Below are 13,344 nucleotides of genomic sequence, written 5' to 3'. Positions count from 1 at the left end.
CTCTCTGCTGGAAATCCTCGGCTACTATGGGTTCCCCCAAATATGTGATGAAATTTGTTGGTGTGTTAATGATGTGAACCCTCATTTTATGCTCAGTCTGAATATATGTGTAAATAAACATAACATCATAGAAACACCATATGTCTCCAGTGACCTCCTCTTAAGGAAACTGAACCCCAGGTAAACACTGGAATCCCTGGAACCTCTCACCATTCAGACATTGGCTGCACATGCATAACAGCTTCTTTGTTTTGTTTGATTTATAGAACAAAGAATAGAACATCTGTGAGGGTTGGACAAAGGGGGAAGAATTTGTGGTTGCTAGGATTTTGAGTGGGAGGGGGCGTTCCATTGCAAAAGACCATCAGTGAACTCCCTTAACTTGCAAGAGATGGGTGGCAGGGGAGTATATAGATGAAGGGAACACCCAGAATCTGTTGAGGACAGTTGACATTTTGTTAGGGGCTCAGCAATCTTCTCAACATCTCAAACAAAACAAAGATAGAGACTGCTATGTGTGTGTGCAGCTGATGTCTAAGTGGCGAGGGGTTTCAGGTGTCCCAGTGCTTACCCAGAGTTGTTCCCTGAGAATGCAGTCACTGGAGTTCCAAGGTAAGACCACAAATGAGCACCCTTAACTGGCAAGAGATGGGTGGCAATTGAGCATTTAAATGAAGGGAATACCCAGAATCCTCTGAGGAGAGTTCCCCTTTATGTTACGGGGTCAGCCAACTTCTCCTCAGCATGTACCCAGCCATCCCTACGGAATGATCTTGAACCACAAAAGGCTCTGGAGGAGTTTAATTACTCACTTAACTTTTGAGTGTCTGTGAAGTTTGAGGCAATGAGAGGCTCAAACTGTCTCTGGCCTTTTCAGACACCCTTTTGCAATGAGTTATGAGCTCTGTTTTTACTTTGTGGGCCATTTACCAGCTTCTGGGCCACAACAATAGCTCAAGCTCTAGTGTTGATGTTTTCTGGAAGTCATTACAGCCAATCCAATTTTTCCAGATCTGCTCAACCTTTCATTCAACAAGGTATATGCAATCCAGCCATGTATGGCCGTCTTCTAGGGACTCAATAAACCTTATTTTGTTGCCTGCCTGAAATTGCAAAAGGTGCTTTTGTGGGGGGGGGGGGGAAGTGAGGATTATCAAATACCTGGAAAGCCACAAGGGTGGGCTGAGTTTGGTTTTGTAAGTCACAAGTTGTGCACTACTATTGACTTCAACTCTACTTTGTAGTCTACCTTAGCCACTGTGGCTACCATTTTATTTGTTTGTTTGTTTTTAATTGCTTCCTTATACTCCATTGTTCGGAAATTGCTCATTTGTGATTAGAGATGAGTAAATGAGTGGTGTTTGAGATCACTAGGATTCTTGGAAAGCTGAGTTGCTGCTCATCTTGTGCCTGATAACTATTTGCGTTTGCGATTGCTGGTTGTGCCATGTGAACAGGAAAATCGTGCAAATCAAGCAGTGATCAAATGTGGAATTTGTGCAACTTTCCTAATTTGTGCACCTTTCCCCCATAGATTAAAGCAGGGCTTTCAGTCTACAAGGGAAATATTAGGAAAGTTGCACAAAAGGGAAGAGAGGGAAATTGCAGAAATTGAATGCAAGCACACGTCTGGCAATTTGCAGATATTTTCAGCAGACATGGGCTTGCGATCGTGTTCGGGGCTTCAAGCAAAGCATGTCCATATGTTTTGTGAATAATTCTCATACATCCTTATTTGTGATACTTTTGAAAACAAGGCGTAGCGTTTACCCTGTTTACCTTGTGCAGAATAAAATTTTGCAGTTATTAAAAATCAAAGAGAAAACGAAGCTCCACATTTAAATTTTTTTAACGTAAAGTTGTACATAGTAGTTTGCAATAAAAAAAATCTTATTATTGAAGGGGAGAAACAAATACAAGTCAGGCAAGCTTATACATCAGTAGTGAAAAGTATCCTCGGTGTGTTTGCAACATGCTCATTTGGTTCTGACAACATATATAAATTTATAAAAATTAATGTAAAAATGGTGTGTGTTTAAGAGTATTAAAAAGTGGAAATTAATTAACACACAGGAAGGCAACAGAAATAAAATAAATTAAAGGCATTAATAAAGCTTCTTTCCATATACAAATATCCTTTGGCTTTTTTTAACTTTACTGATGCTGACTGTACAAGCATTAATTCCTAAGCAAAAAAAATGTACAAAAGTCTTTTTTAAAAACATGGAGAAGGAGATAGCTTAATAAGGAATGCCTCAATTCCTCAGTAAGAGAGGAGTCAATCCTTTGAAGCTGCAATGTATCTTTTGAGCTGGAAATTAAAGCTTTAAACCCCATTCCCAATACTAGAACTTTGCTTGAATGCAAGAAAACTGCCCCATTCTTTTTGTAGAGAGTGGAAGGCACTTAGCATCTTCTGTGAGATGTACGGCAATGGTAAGTCATCCCAAATCCTGGCCTTTCCAGCTAGAAAACAGGGGAAAACACCACTATTTCTGGGCTCTACAGCACACAAAGATGCAATGCATAATCCAATTGCCTAGCCATATCTGATTGTGGGCAACTCTCAATTTGGAAAAAAGGTATGTAATAATGACTCAACCTCTTCTTAATCCTTGGCTTCACGGAGTAAAGACTACCACCTGGTTAAGGCTGCAATCCTGTACTCAGTGGAACTTACTTCTGAATAGACATATACAGAATTGCACTGTTAAGTAGCCTTTTACGGCACACTTTATCAGGATGTAGGACTACCCATTGCAAAAGGAATTGCTACCACAGTTGGTGATAGAAACCCCTGATAAACCATAATCTGCCCCCCATTTGCCACCTCTTCCTCTTCACTGCTTTCCTGCAGTGATTTGCACTGAGGCAGAGAGTAAACATTTGGGGGTCTACTACCAGTATAGGTGTGTCATGGTTTAACCTTAGTAGATATAGAAAGAGAACTAAGTTTTCTTGCAAGTTAAATGTTCCCATTATTCTGTGAAAGAAAGCCCTTGTTTGTGTAGGATGACACATACACAGAGCACTACTGACTTGCCATGTCAAGAAAATAAACATCTTCAATTGGATTTTCCTAGGCTCTTAGGATGTCAGAACATATTATGTTATTTAGCACTTTGGGGAGAATTCCAGTAACCTAAGGCAGAAAGCTTAGCTTCAAATGCATAATGTATATCTTAAATCTCCTTCACCATTCATTTCTGGAAGAATGGACCAAAAGACCAGCAGTTTTGCTGAACTGCTTTCAAAAGTTTCAAATCATTTTGAGAAGTTCTTTCCAGATTTCATTTTCATCTTGTTGAGTTCTTCCTTCCTTCTCTCCTCCTCCTCATACATAGCTTGCCACACAGGGTTTATTACTGGTGCTGAGCTTTATAATTTTTCGGTCATATCCTCACAGTAAGAAACTTACAATTAGATCCTTCTATGTTCTGGAAATCTATGGCATGTTCCTTCTCAGCTCCTGCTTGTGTATTCATTCATATATATATATTTAATAAATCTTTGGAGAATGAAATGCATTGGCAGTGCAAAATGTTTAGGGGTGGGGGAGGAACTGTTAAGCAACTAAGTCAATGCAAGGAGAGGTGGGATTTAGATAAAGCTCCATGGGAGGAGAATGTTATCTGCAGGCACAGGATTCCACTGTCATGTTTGGGTAGACTTTGAGTACCACATTCTTATTTTCATCAAAGAATAAGATACTGAGTGATGACATCTTGTCTGGGACACAGCAAGGCTCAGGAATTCCAGAGACAACGCCCACAGCTCTCACTATGCTCTGGATGGTAGCATGATTTGAGGGCTTCAAGGCCTGCAGAAGACAAGAAGGATAATATCAAACTGGGAATTGAACAGGGAATGTGCTGAGAATTCTCTGCTAGAGATCCCTAACCACGCACCCAGAACTCTAATTCCTGGGGTTTCACATTAAATGTCTGTTTAAACCAATCTGTAGTTGCAGAAATACCCATTCTTAGGATATACCAAAATCAGTTTTGGGTAGAAATAGCTAGAAAACGACTCACTCCAAGGCCTTAGCTAGACCTACCTGTTATTGCGTGATGGAGGGGTGAAGATCTTGCGATGTTTTTATCGCAAGATCCCTCCTCTGTTTACACGCGGTGCGCAACGATCTCAGAGGGAGAGGCGCTGTGCCCGCCATTTTTACATTTTTTTTAAATAGACTGGAGCGCTCGTGGGCAGAAGGTATTTTTTTTTAAAAAAAATTAATTCCCCCCTACCCCCAATGGGCACAGAGCTCTGCGCCCCGTGCACGGGTCCCGGCTCCTTGCGAGGAACCGCAAGGAGCCAGGACAAACTGCAGCGCCTGGCCACACGTTCTGCGGTATCGGGCTCAGCCCGAGTCCGTGGAAAAACTGGGCCTAAAGGGTAGGGCAAGATCCCGGGGCAAGGGAGGGATCATCTCTCCTTGATCCCAGGAACCCCTGTGCATCATGTGGATGCACAGGGATGATCCCAGGGATCACCCCAAGATTTCGCACCATCTAGCTATGGCCCAAGTGTCTGTGCCAGTAGGAGGTCATTATATTTCAAAAAGGTCTCAAGGGCAGGATCTACTGCTTTAAAACTGTTTATAACAGTAGTGACAACTGTTGGGGCCCAGGACACACTCCATATGCTGTTGTCAAAGTGTTATATTATGCTTGTTGTAGATCTGGCCAAGGTTTGTGACAGTAATTATGATGAGGGAACTGGAACCTGGCTGTCATTTTCTGCATATAGAGATAGATGTTCTTTTATTTTGTGGCAGAGTTGGTGGTATGAAAAACATGCCCTGGGGTCTCCAGATCCTATCCTTCCTTTCACTTTCGGCCTAATAATGCTGCATTGTTATGTAACCTAGCCAGATGATATAGAATAACCAATGGAGATCTACATAGGAATATTCCACTTTTTAGTATGGAGCACATTAAAAGTAAGTGGGAAGTAGTACAAGGATGCAATTCTATGCATGTTTAGAAAGAAAGGAAAACCCTTCTGCAACTCCCAGCATCCCTCCAGGGCATGCTGGGAATTGTAGGACTTTTTTTCTGTCTTAAACATGAACATAAGAACGTAAGAAGTGCCCTGCTGGATCAGACCAAGGGTCCATCTAGTCCAGCACTCTGTTCACACAGTGGCCAAACCGCCATCGGCCAGGGACCAACAAGCAGGACTCGAGTGCAAAAGCACCCTCCCACCCATGTTCCCCAGCAACTGGTGCACACAGGCTTACTGCCTCGAATACTGGAGATAGCACCCAACCATCAGGGCTAGTAGCCATTGATAGCTTTCACCTACAGGAATTTATCCACCCCCCTTATAAAGCCATCCAAATTGGTGGCCATCACTACATCTTGTGGTAGTGAGATCCATAATTTAACTAGGCGCTGTGTGAAGAAGTCCTTCCTCTTATTTGTCCTGGATCTCCCACCAATCAGCTTCATGGGATGACCCCGGGTTGCACCCTAAATCATTGAATGGGGGTGGGGGAGCTACAAATTTATTTATTTATTTATTTATTTAATGCATTTCTATACTGCCCAATAGCCGAAGCTCTCTGGGCAGTTCACAAAAGTTGCTGTGAGAAAAGGCAGTGGTAGGCTTTGGGCTTTTATTTGCTTTAATAGTATTTCACTCTGATTAGAAAACTACACCCTGAAGGCTTAAAACTCACTTTTAAGCAAATTTGCTCCTTCTGAGTTTAATGGGTCTTATATCATGGTAAATATGCTCAGGATCGCATTGCAGCCTTAACAGGTGTTAATATTATTCAGAAGTTAGACACTTGCGTAGGTGAAAAATAAAATCAGAAATAAAGACTTTTTATTGGACTTTGCACTCACTTTTTAATTGATCTGAAAATAGCTCTGACAAAACACCATCAATGCTGGAATAAGGAATGGATGACACAGGGGCTGAGTTCGGACAACACACTCATCAATGGTTGTTTCCCATTCTGTTCCTATTGCACCCCCCCCCCCCCAGTTGATTAGTGTGTTGTCCAAACTCAGCCAGGATCTGGCATAATTGCCATCCCTCATCATATATTACTTATCAAATACAATTTCTCACCCATAGTATTCCACTGTACCTCTAATGAGCTCATGATGAAAAACATAAGGTAATACATAAGGTATACATACCCTTTCACACTTGATATGCTTGAGTTTACAATAACAGTGTCGCATGTGATCTGTCAGATATTTTACTGTAATCTTTAATAATAATTCGATGCAACTTACAAAAGTAATAAAATAACTTTTTCAAAAAAAACATGCACACACACTTATGCACAGTAGGGGTTGCACTTGTGCAGAAGCAAACTTCCTAGCTTTATAGAGAATCATGCGTGCAAATAGGTGCTGCACATATCATTCCCCAGCTGACTCCAGATGCCAAGATCGTAAGCAGCAAAGCTGGAATCTCATTCAGCTTTTCAGGAGGAGCGGGGCCTGGATTTACAGTTCCTCTTCTCCATCAGCTGGATTCCTGCTTCCCTTATCACGCTATGTGTGTGCAGTTCTGGCTGTCACATATGCACTTCGTGGATTGGGGCCAGCGTCTTGTTGGATTTGGCCAGTTTTTCATTTCAAGCACAGGCTAAGCTCTGTTTTTAATTTCAATGCAAGATGCAAACCCGTTCCTCCAAATAATCTTTAAATTCCTCTCTAAAATGGAACATAATGCTACTAGACCCTCCTCTCCCAAAAATGACTTGCTGAAATGGAAGATGTAACAGCTTATCAGTGCTACAATACCAATCATCTTTGGAATTGGCTTCCTTATTGCTATACTCTGGACGAATCTTAGAAGCACACCATATAGATGTACGTGACCCAAACATTTTCTTGTCCTGCAATCTGCCTGTCCCAAACTAACCTCTCTGCTCAGCTTAAAGGAAGAGTCATACAAACACATATATCACATGCTACTTTGGTTTTGCAGAATGGTTTAGAGATAAGCTACAGAGCCCTTTTAAGAAGAAATTTATGCTAGCTTTGCAGGGGAATATATGAGCATGCAATGCTTTTCTACATTTCTGAATAAGGCCTGTGTCAGAGCAGTTCCACTGTCACACTCATGGGAACACTTGTGTTACCCAGGTGTTGTGAAGTGAGAACACCTGATGAGCATCAGATATCTATATACATGTACCAGGAAGCTAGCTGAAAGTAGCACTGTTAAAGTAGAGTGGTTATTATTTTAATACATATGGTTTAGCATAATTTTTCACCTTTTCTAGCTCCCAGCTGGTCTACATCTGACTAACTAGAATGTTTATCCAATCACAACAGGTTTAATGGAAACAAGGAAGGAAAGGAAAAGAGAATGAGTAATTAAGATGGAGGAGGGAGAATCAGATGGTAGCAAAGGAGTAGGTAAGGCAGGCTTCCCTAATATGGTATCCACCCAATGTCTTGTGCTGCAGGTCCCATTATTCCAAGCCAACAGGACCAATATACCATGCTAGGTGGAGATGAGCAGTCCAACACATCTGGAAGGCACGGGGGCCAGATCTACACCAAGCAGGATATAACAATATGAAAGTGGTTTAAAAATGGTATGTAGAACATGCCATAGGCCCCAACAGTTGTCAGTGGACTTCAGTACTGTTATAAAGCAGTAGCGTAGATTCTGCCCAAGTTGTGGAAGGAAAACTTAGGAAAAGCTTTCATCGGTTTATGGAGAATATTTTATCCTTTATCAAAACTCAAAGGTAAAGACTGCTTTTTGTTTTAAGCAACAAAGGTAGGTTAGCCTCCTATTAATACACTGCAGAAAGTAGTGATTCCCAAGCAATACGCCAGACCCCAAGAGACCTACATGCAGACGGGTCTGCTGGTTGCACCTCTGGATGATTCGTTGCTGTGGTGTTCGCCTCCTTCTAATCAGCCTGAGGAGGAGGTGGGGTGGGCAAATGGTTCTGAGAAGTGGCTACCCATTGCACCTCTGCTTGAATCATTACTATGGGCTTGCTTCCTTCAAATCAGCAAGCATGCCCAGAACAGCGACTTGTGCAGAAGAACAGGAGTGGTCTCCTGCAAGGGTGGGCAATCTTTAGCCTGCACACTGTATAAAATGTAGAGCTTTTTAGCTGGAAGCTCTTGGTACTTGTGTTTTAACTTCTGAGTATACATGCATAGGATTTTGCTGAACATCTGTGTAATGGCTTTGGCTCATAGTCCCTTCCCTGTTAACCATGCCTTTTCTGCCCTTCATAGAATCATAGAATAGTAGAATTGGAAGGGGCCTATAAGGCCATCAAGTCCAACCCCCTGCTTCCTTCCACTCACTTAGTTTCCTCCACCGTAAAATTTAGACTGTAAGTTTACTGGAGTAGGCACCAGTTTTATTGTGGTGCTATACCATTATACAATGTACGTTGATGGTGCTATATAAAACAAACAATATAATTAGCTTGTTGTGGCTTTAAGAAACATTTTATCAAGTTTTGGTCTGCTTTATGCGTATAAAATGTGAAGCTGTTTCCAAAAGGAAAAAGGGGAAGGGGCAACACCTGAAATCTGAATTGAGGCACAGCTGTTGTTAATTCGTTGACAACAGTGCTGAACTGAACGATCATGTGATGTGGACCTTCACCAAGGGACACCTGCTAATTTAGCCCACAGGCACAGAAGACATTTTTCTGGCATTACCTGATGGATGCTGTATCCATTTGCAAAGGTGGAATTTTCATTAAGGTTTAGAGGAACCGTAAGAACGAAATCAAAGCCACCCATGTCAAATTTGTTCAGTGGTGTTGCTGTCACTTTTTTAAAAAGTTGTTTGATTTTAAGCTATATTCCTTGCCATGATTAACAACCCAGCCTGAAAACTGGAGGGATGTGGAGCATCAGCAGGGGCTGAAAATTATTTAGTAACAGACCCAAACCCTCTGTAGGTGACAAATTTTACATGTTGTGTGCGTGTGTGTGTACTATTATGCTCCACTGTCCCCATCCTCTTACAGTGCTCAATGGCATGCGTTTTAGGTCCATCTATGGCTCCAAAGGTTCTATCAGCCTGAACTTTCCAATGCCGTAGAGTGCAGGTTGTGTTTTTGGAACCTATACATATTAAGCACATGAAGGGCAGGTATGCTTGAGGCAGCCAATGGGCATGGTCCTGACCCACTCCCTGCTACAACGTGTATTTATTTATTTAGTATTATACACTGATTATTACAAGATCTAGTGATGGCCACTAATTTGGATGGCTTTAAAAGAGGCTTGGATAAATTCCTGGAGGAGAAGGGTATCAATGGCTACTAATAATGATGGCGCTGTGCTACTTTCAGTATCAGAGACAGTATGCCTGTGTGCACCAGTTGCTGGGGAACATGGGTGGGAGGGTGCTGTTGCTCTCAAGTCCTTCTTTTGGATTCCCAGTCAACAGCTGGTTGGCCATTGTGTGAACAGAGTGCTGGACTAGATGGATCCTTGGTCTGATCCAGCATAACTCTTCTTATGTTCTTACATTGCTCTCATAACTTTTTTCCTCCAAGGAACCCAAGCTGGCATCTAAGATCCTTCTCCTTTCCATTTTATCCCTACAACAACCCTGTGAGGTAGATTAGGCTGAGAGTCAGTGACTGGCCCAAAGTCACCCAGTGAGTTTCACGGTCAAGTGGGGACTAGAACCTGGGACTAGAACTCAAGGATGCATACAAGGAGCTCCCAGTTTGTTTCCCAACAAGGCACAAGGGGTGGATGAGAATTTCATTTCAGTTTGATTTTGATCAGAATTTACAAAAATTAGCAAAGTTATCCATATTTGGAACAAAAGGAACACAATTTTTTTTTAAAAAAAAATCAAATATGGGAGAAAACAGCACTGGCATATTTGTCTATGCAGGCTCAGGGCTTTGTGTGGTTAGTTCTCAAAAGTCTGGGCTTGAATCCACATGGATTCAACCACGTTACTGCTGAGTTAGGGTTGCCAACTCTTGTCACCTTTAACAGCCACATGGCAGACAAGTCCCTGGCTTCATGCAGTGCACATTATCTCCATGGGGGGCGGGCAGAAGCCACGTGAAGCCACTCAGCCTGTGCTGAGAAAACTATACAGCTCCACCTAGTGTCAACAAAGGGCATGGCTGGATGGGGCAATATCCCAAGGATCTTCCCTGTGCGTCCACATGGAGCAGGGAGGGACGATCCCTCCCTTTCCCCGGGTTATCGCCCTACCCATTAATTTCGATTTTTCCCATGGTCTCAGGATGATCTTTAGTTGAACTTTTTAATGTCAAAATGAACTTGAACTGTTTTTTTTTTAACAAGTTAATTGCACAATGCCAAAGTTCCATGTCACTGGATTAGATTGCTTTTATATCCATGGACATTTGCTTCCATTGTACAACTAAGAGACCTATGAATGGGTTCCTACAAGCTTGCCCAGACTTTGCATTGGAGATAGCACAACCAATACTTGCCTCTCCGATCCTCAATTCCTGGAGGAGGTGTAAGGACAAGTGGGTGTTAACTACATAGCAGTCACCCATAGAATCCATCTGATACCCATGGAATCCACCTGATACTTATTAACTGAACATAATGGAAAGCATTCTAGGCCACTGCTGTAATTTCTCCTGAGCCATAATGGAATCTCATGGCTTGTGACATCCTAAACTCCATCTAAAGCACTTTTTTCCAGTACAGGAAAATTTGGGAATGGGGTGCAACTTTTATAAAGCACTAAACACTGTTGTATTTTTAAAAATGGTCATGCAGGGGATATTAGAGAATATTAATTAACTAGGCAGACATGAGATTATATTATTATTATTATTATTATTATTATTATTGAATAAGCAATTTATAGTGTATATGGCGTCTGCTCAAAAACCTGCTGCAATTCTCCCATATAACTTTTTTATAACTTTGTGTAAACCAGTTTTGAATTCGTACTTAGCCATTTTAGCAATTGCCCATAAAGCAGACACATTTATAAAATTGTCTTTTTCCTCCACACTATACTTTAATAACAACTAAGCTGGATTTTATTAATGCTTTTGACAATGCTGCATGCAGTTAAAAAGGGATGGAAATGCATTTTCCTGCACTGTGTGTACAGATAAAGGAAGAATAGTATTGATTTATTTATTTTAAAAAAGAAAAAAGATACAATACCTTTGGAATAGGGAATTGGCATTCACCCGAGCAATAATAGGCATCGAAAGATTTGGGGGAAATAATCCATTCACTCCAGCCAATATCGGCAAAATCCACTTTGAGGTAGCGCCGGGCACAGTATCTTGGCTCATTCCACTGCTTCCTCCTTGCCTTTTTAAGGGTCTGCTCATCAAATTGGAGCGTCTGACTTTTTTGATGGTTGTTTTTTCTCTGCTTTTTCTTGTTCTTTGCCCTCTCTGCCAGTCGTGGCTGGAGTGTTTTGTAGTGCTTCCTGTCCTCCCATCCTTCATCCTCATTGTACTGATACTCAGCACCTGGAAGCTCATTGTTCTGCAAAGGCAACAGAACACTGGTGGAGCGTTTTTGCCTCCGTTCACTCACGCCATTTTTTGAACGGCTGTCTAATTTTTGAAAACTCCCAGGCAGGGGATTACGGTGTCCTTGCAAGCTAGAAACAACACTCTCTGGTTCTGAAATGGCAGAGTCATTTGCATAAACAAGGATGTATGGTTCATAACTGGGATGCATGCTCTTCCAAGGGTGTTGGCCAACAGAGGCCATTTTGACTCCAATGAGCAGTTCATCACTTTGCTTTGCCTTACTCAAGACATGAGTAATATTCTTCCACTGCCAAGAAAGGACATCCCGATAAGCAGTGGAGATGTTGATTGAGTAATGTCCCAAGGTCCGAGTGTGGTTTCCTGATAAAGGAAAACTCAACAGCGAGAGGCTAATCTGCATATCAGATTTCCTGTGCCCATGACGAGAACACCTCTTATGTCGAGGACAATTTGTGCTACTGTTCTGGAGATCTCCAATATAGTAATGCAGCAGAGCTGACAAGATGTTTTCAGACTTTGTGAGGGAGGTCAGATTGAAGACATGCACTTCTTTGTTGCCAGGGATCCCTAGGAGAACAAAAATATTTACATGAGGAGATAGGCCAGACCTGCTTGTCGGTTTTGTACTTCTATAAGTCGATGTAATGCAAAACTTTCCCTTTAATTACAACAATGTTGACACATTGCCTTTAATGGATTTTAATAAGTATATCAACGTAACAGAAATTGAGCTCATTTAATTGGCAAGGATACATTTTCATTCAGTGGGGCTGAGGTTGAAGGACCCCCTTGATTTTGCTCTGTTGTTTTCTTGGAATGAAAAAGAAAACATGCAAAAGGGCCCCCCTTTTTATAACAAGAGGTAGTTCCTTTTGTTTATTAGACTGCAAGTTTTCACCCTTCCTTCAATATGCTCAAAAAAAAAAAATTCCTAATAATTATGATTTGGGAGGATTGTTTAAACCATCTCGGGTTCCTTTGAGGAAAAAAAGCAAGATATAAATCTAATAATAAAATAAATTTACTTAATACAATTAATTAATTATTCAATTGATTAAAATCCAGTCAATGGACTGCCTTATTATTTAGTTTATACAGAGAGCTTCGGCTATTGGGCGGTATAAAAATGTAACAAATAAATAAATAAATAAATAAATAAATAAATAAATAAATTTTCACTTCTAAACAGAAGTATAATGCAAACACTGGCATTTTTGGTATCCACCCTGGATTTTGTAGAATGAAACTAACACTGATGTCTCTCACAAGGCTGTTCTAGGTAAAAAGCAAGTAAATGTTTGCAAACTATTTGTACACAGAGACACACACTGCTTTTTATTTAAAAACAAAACACCAAAACATTCGGTTGCATACTTGTAAGAACAGGATGTGCCAGAAAGGCACATTTATTTATGTGAGGGTTTATTCCATTCCTTTCAAGTTCCAAAATGAAAATGCTCAAGGCACTTCCCTTCCTATTTAGCTGCAACAACCTGGTTCTAAGACCAGGTTCAGAGAAGAGAGAGTTTAAGCCAACAACTGCCTTGCTGTGCACTGATTGGTTGGCACCAGTCTCTCTCTCTCTCTCTCTCTCTCTCTCTCTCTCTCTCTCTCCATGCACACACAGTGGTGAGAGGTTTTCTTCCCCAGACCCATAACAGCAGCTTCCTTCCGGAGATTCTGCTTCCATGTATATTCACAAGCCCTAGAGGTATATAATAACCACAAGTTTAGACTTGAACCCCAACTCAGAGCTTTGGAAAATGGCTTGATTCTGCTCGGATCAATTGGGAGGCCATCCACTTCAATTCAGATACCAAAGCTGAATTGAGATTCAGAAATTGGAGGCTTTATGCCTC

At 41.4% G+C, this 13,344-nt stretch overlaps 1 protein-coding gene across 1 annotated transcript in view; it reads right to left on the bottom strand.

Moving 5' to 3' along the window:
• Positions 1 to 2,844: 2,844 nt before the first annotated feature.
• The window catches only part of BMP3 (bone morphogenetic protein 3), a 32,108-nt gene continuing 21,608 nt past the window's right edge, over positions 2,845 to 13,344 (bottom strand). The window contains exons 3-4 of the mRNA XM_063135164.1: positions 11,142 to 12,052; positions 2,845 to 3,820 (exon numbers count right to left, since the gene is read on the bottom strand). Of these exons, the coding sequence (XP_062991234.1) occupies positions 3,629 to 3,820; positions 11,142 to 12,052 (1,103 nt within the window). The 3' untranslated portion in view covers positions 2,845 to 3,628. The remainder of the gene's footprint in view (positions 3,821 to 11,141; positions 12,053 to 13,344) is intronic.

The sequence above is a fragment of the Elgaria multicarinata genome, chromosome 10 (assembly GCF_023053635.1).
Source record: "Elgaria multicarinata webbii isolate HBS135686 ecotype San Diego chromosome 10, rElgMul1.1.pri, whole genome shotgun sequence".
Taxonomy (NCBI): Eukaryota; Metazoa; Chordata; class Lepidosauria; order Squamata; family Anguidae; genus Elgaria; species Elgaria multicarinata.
Note: the sequence above shows the minus strand (reverse complement) of the source record. Positions and strands in the feature narration are given on the sequence as shown.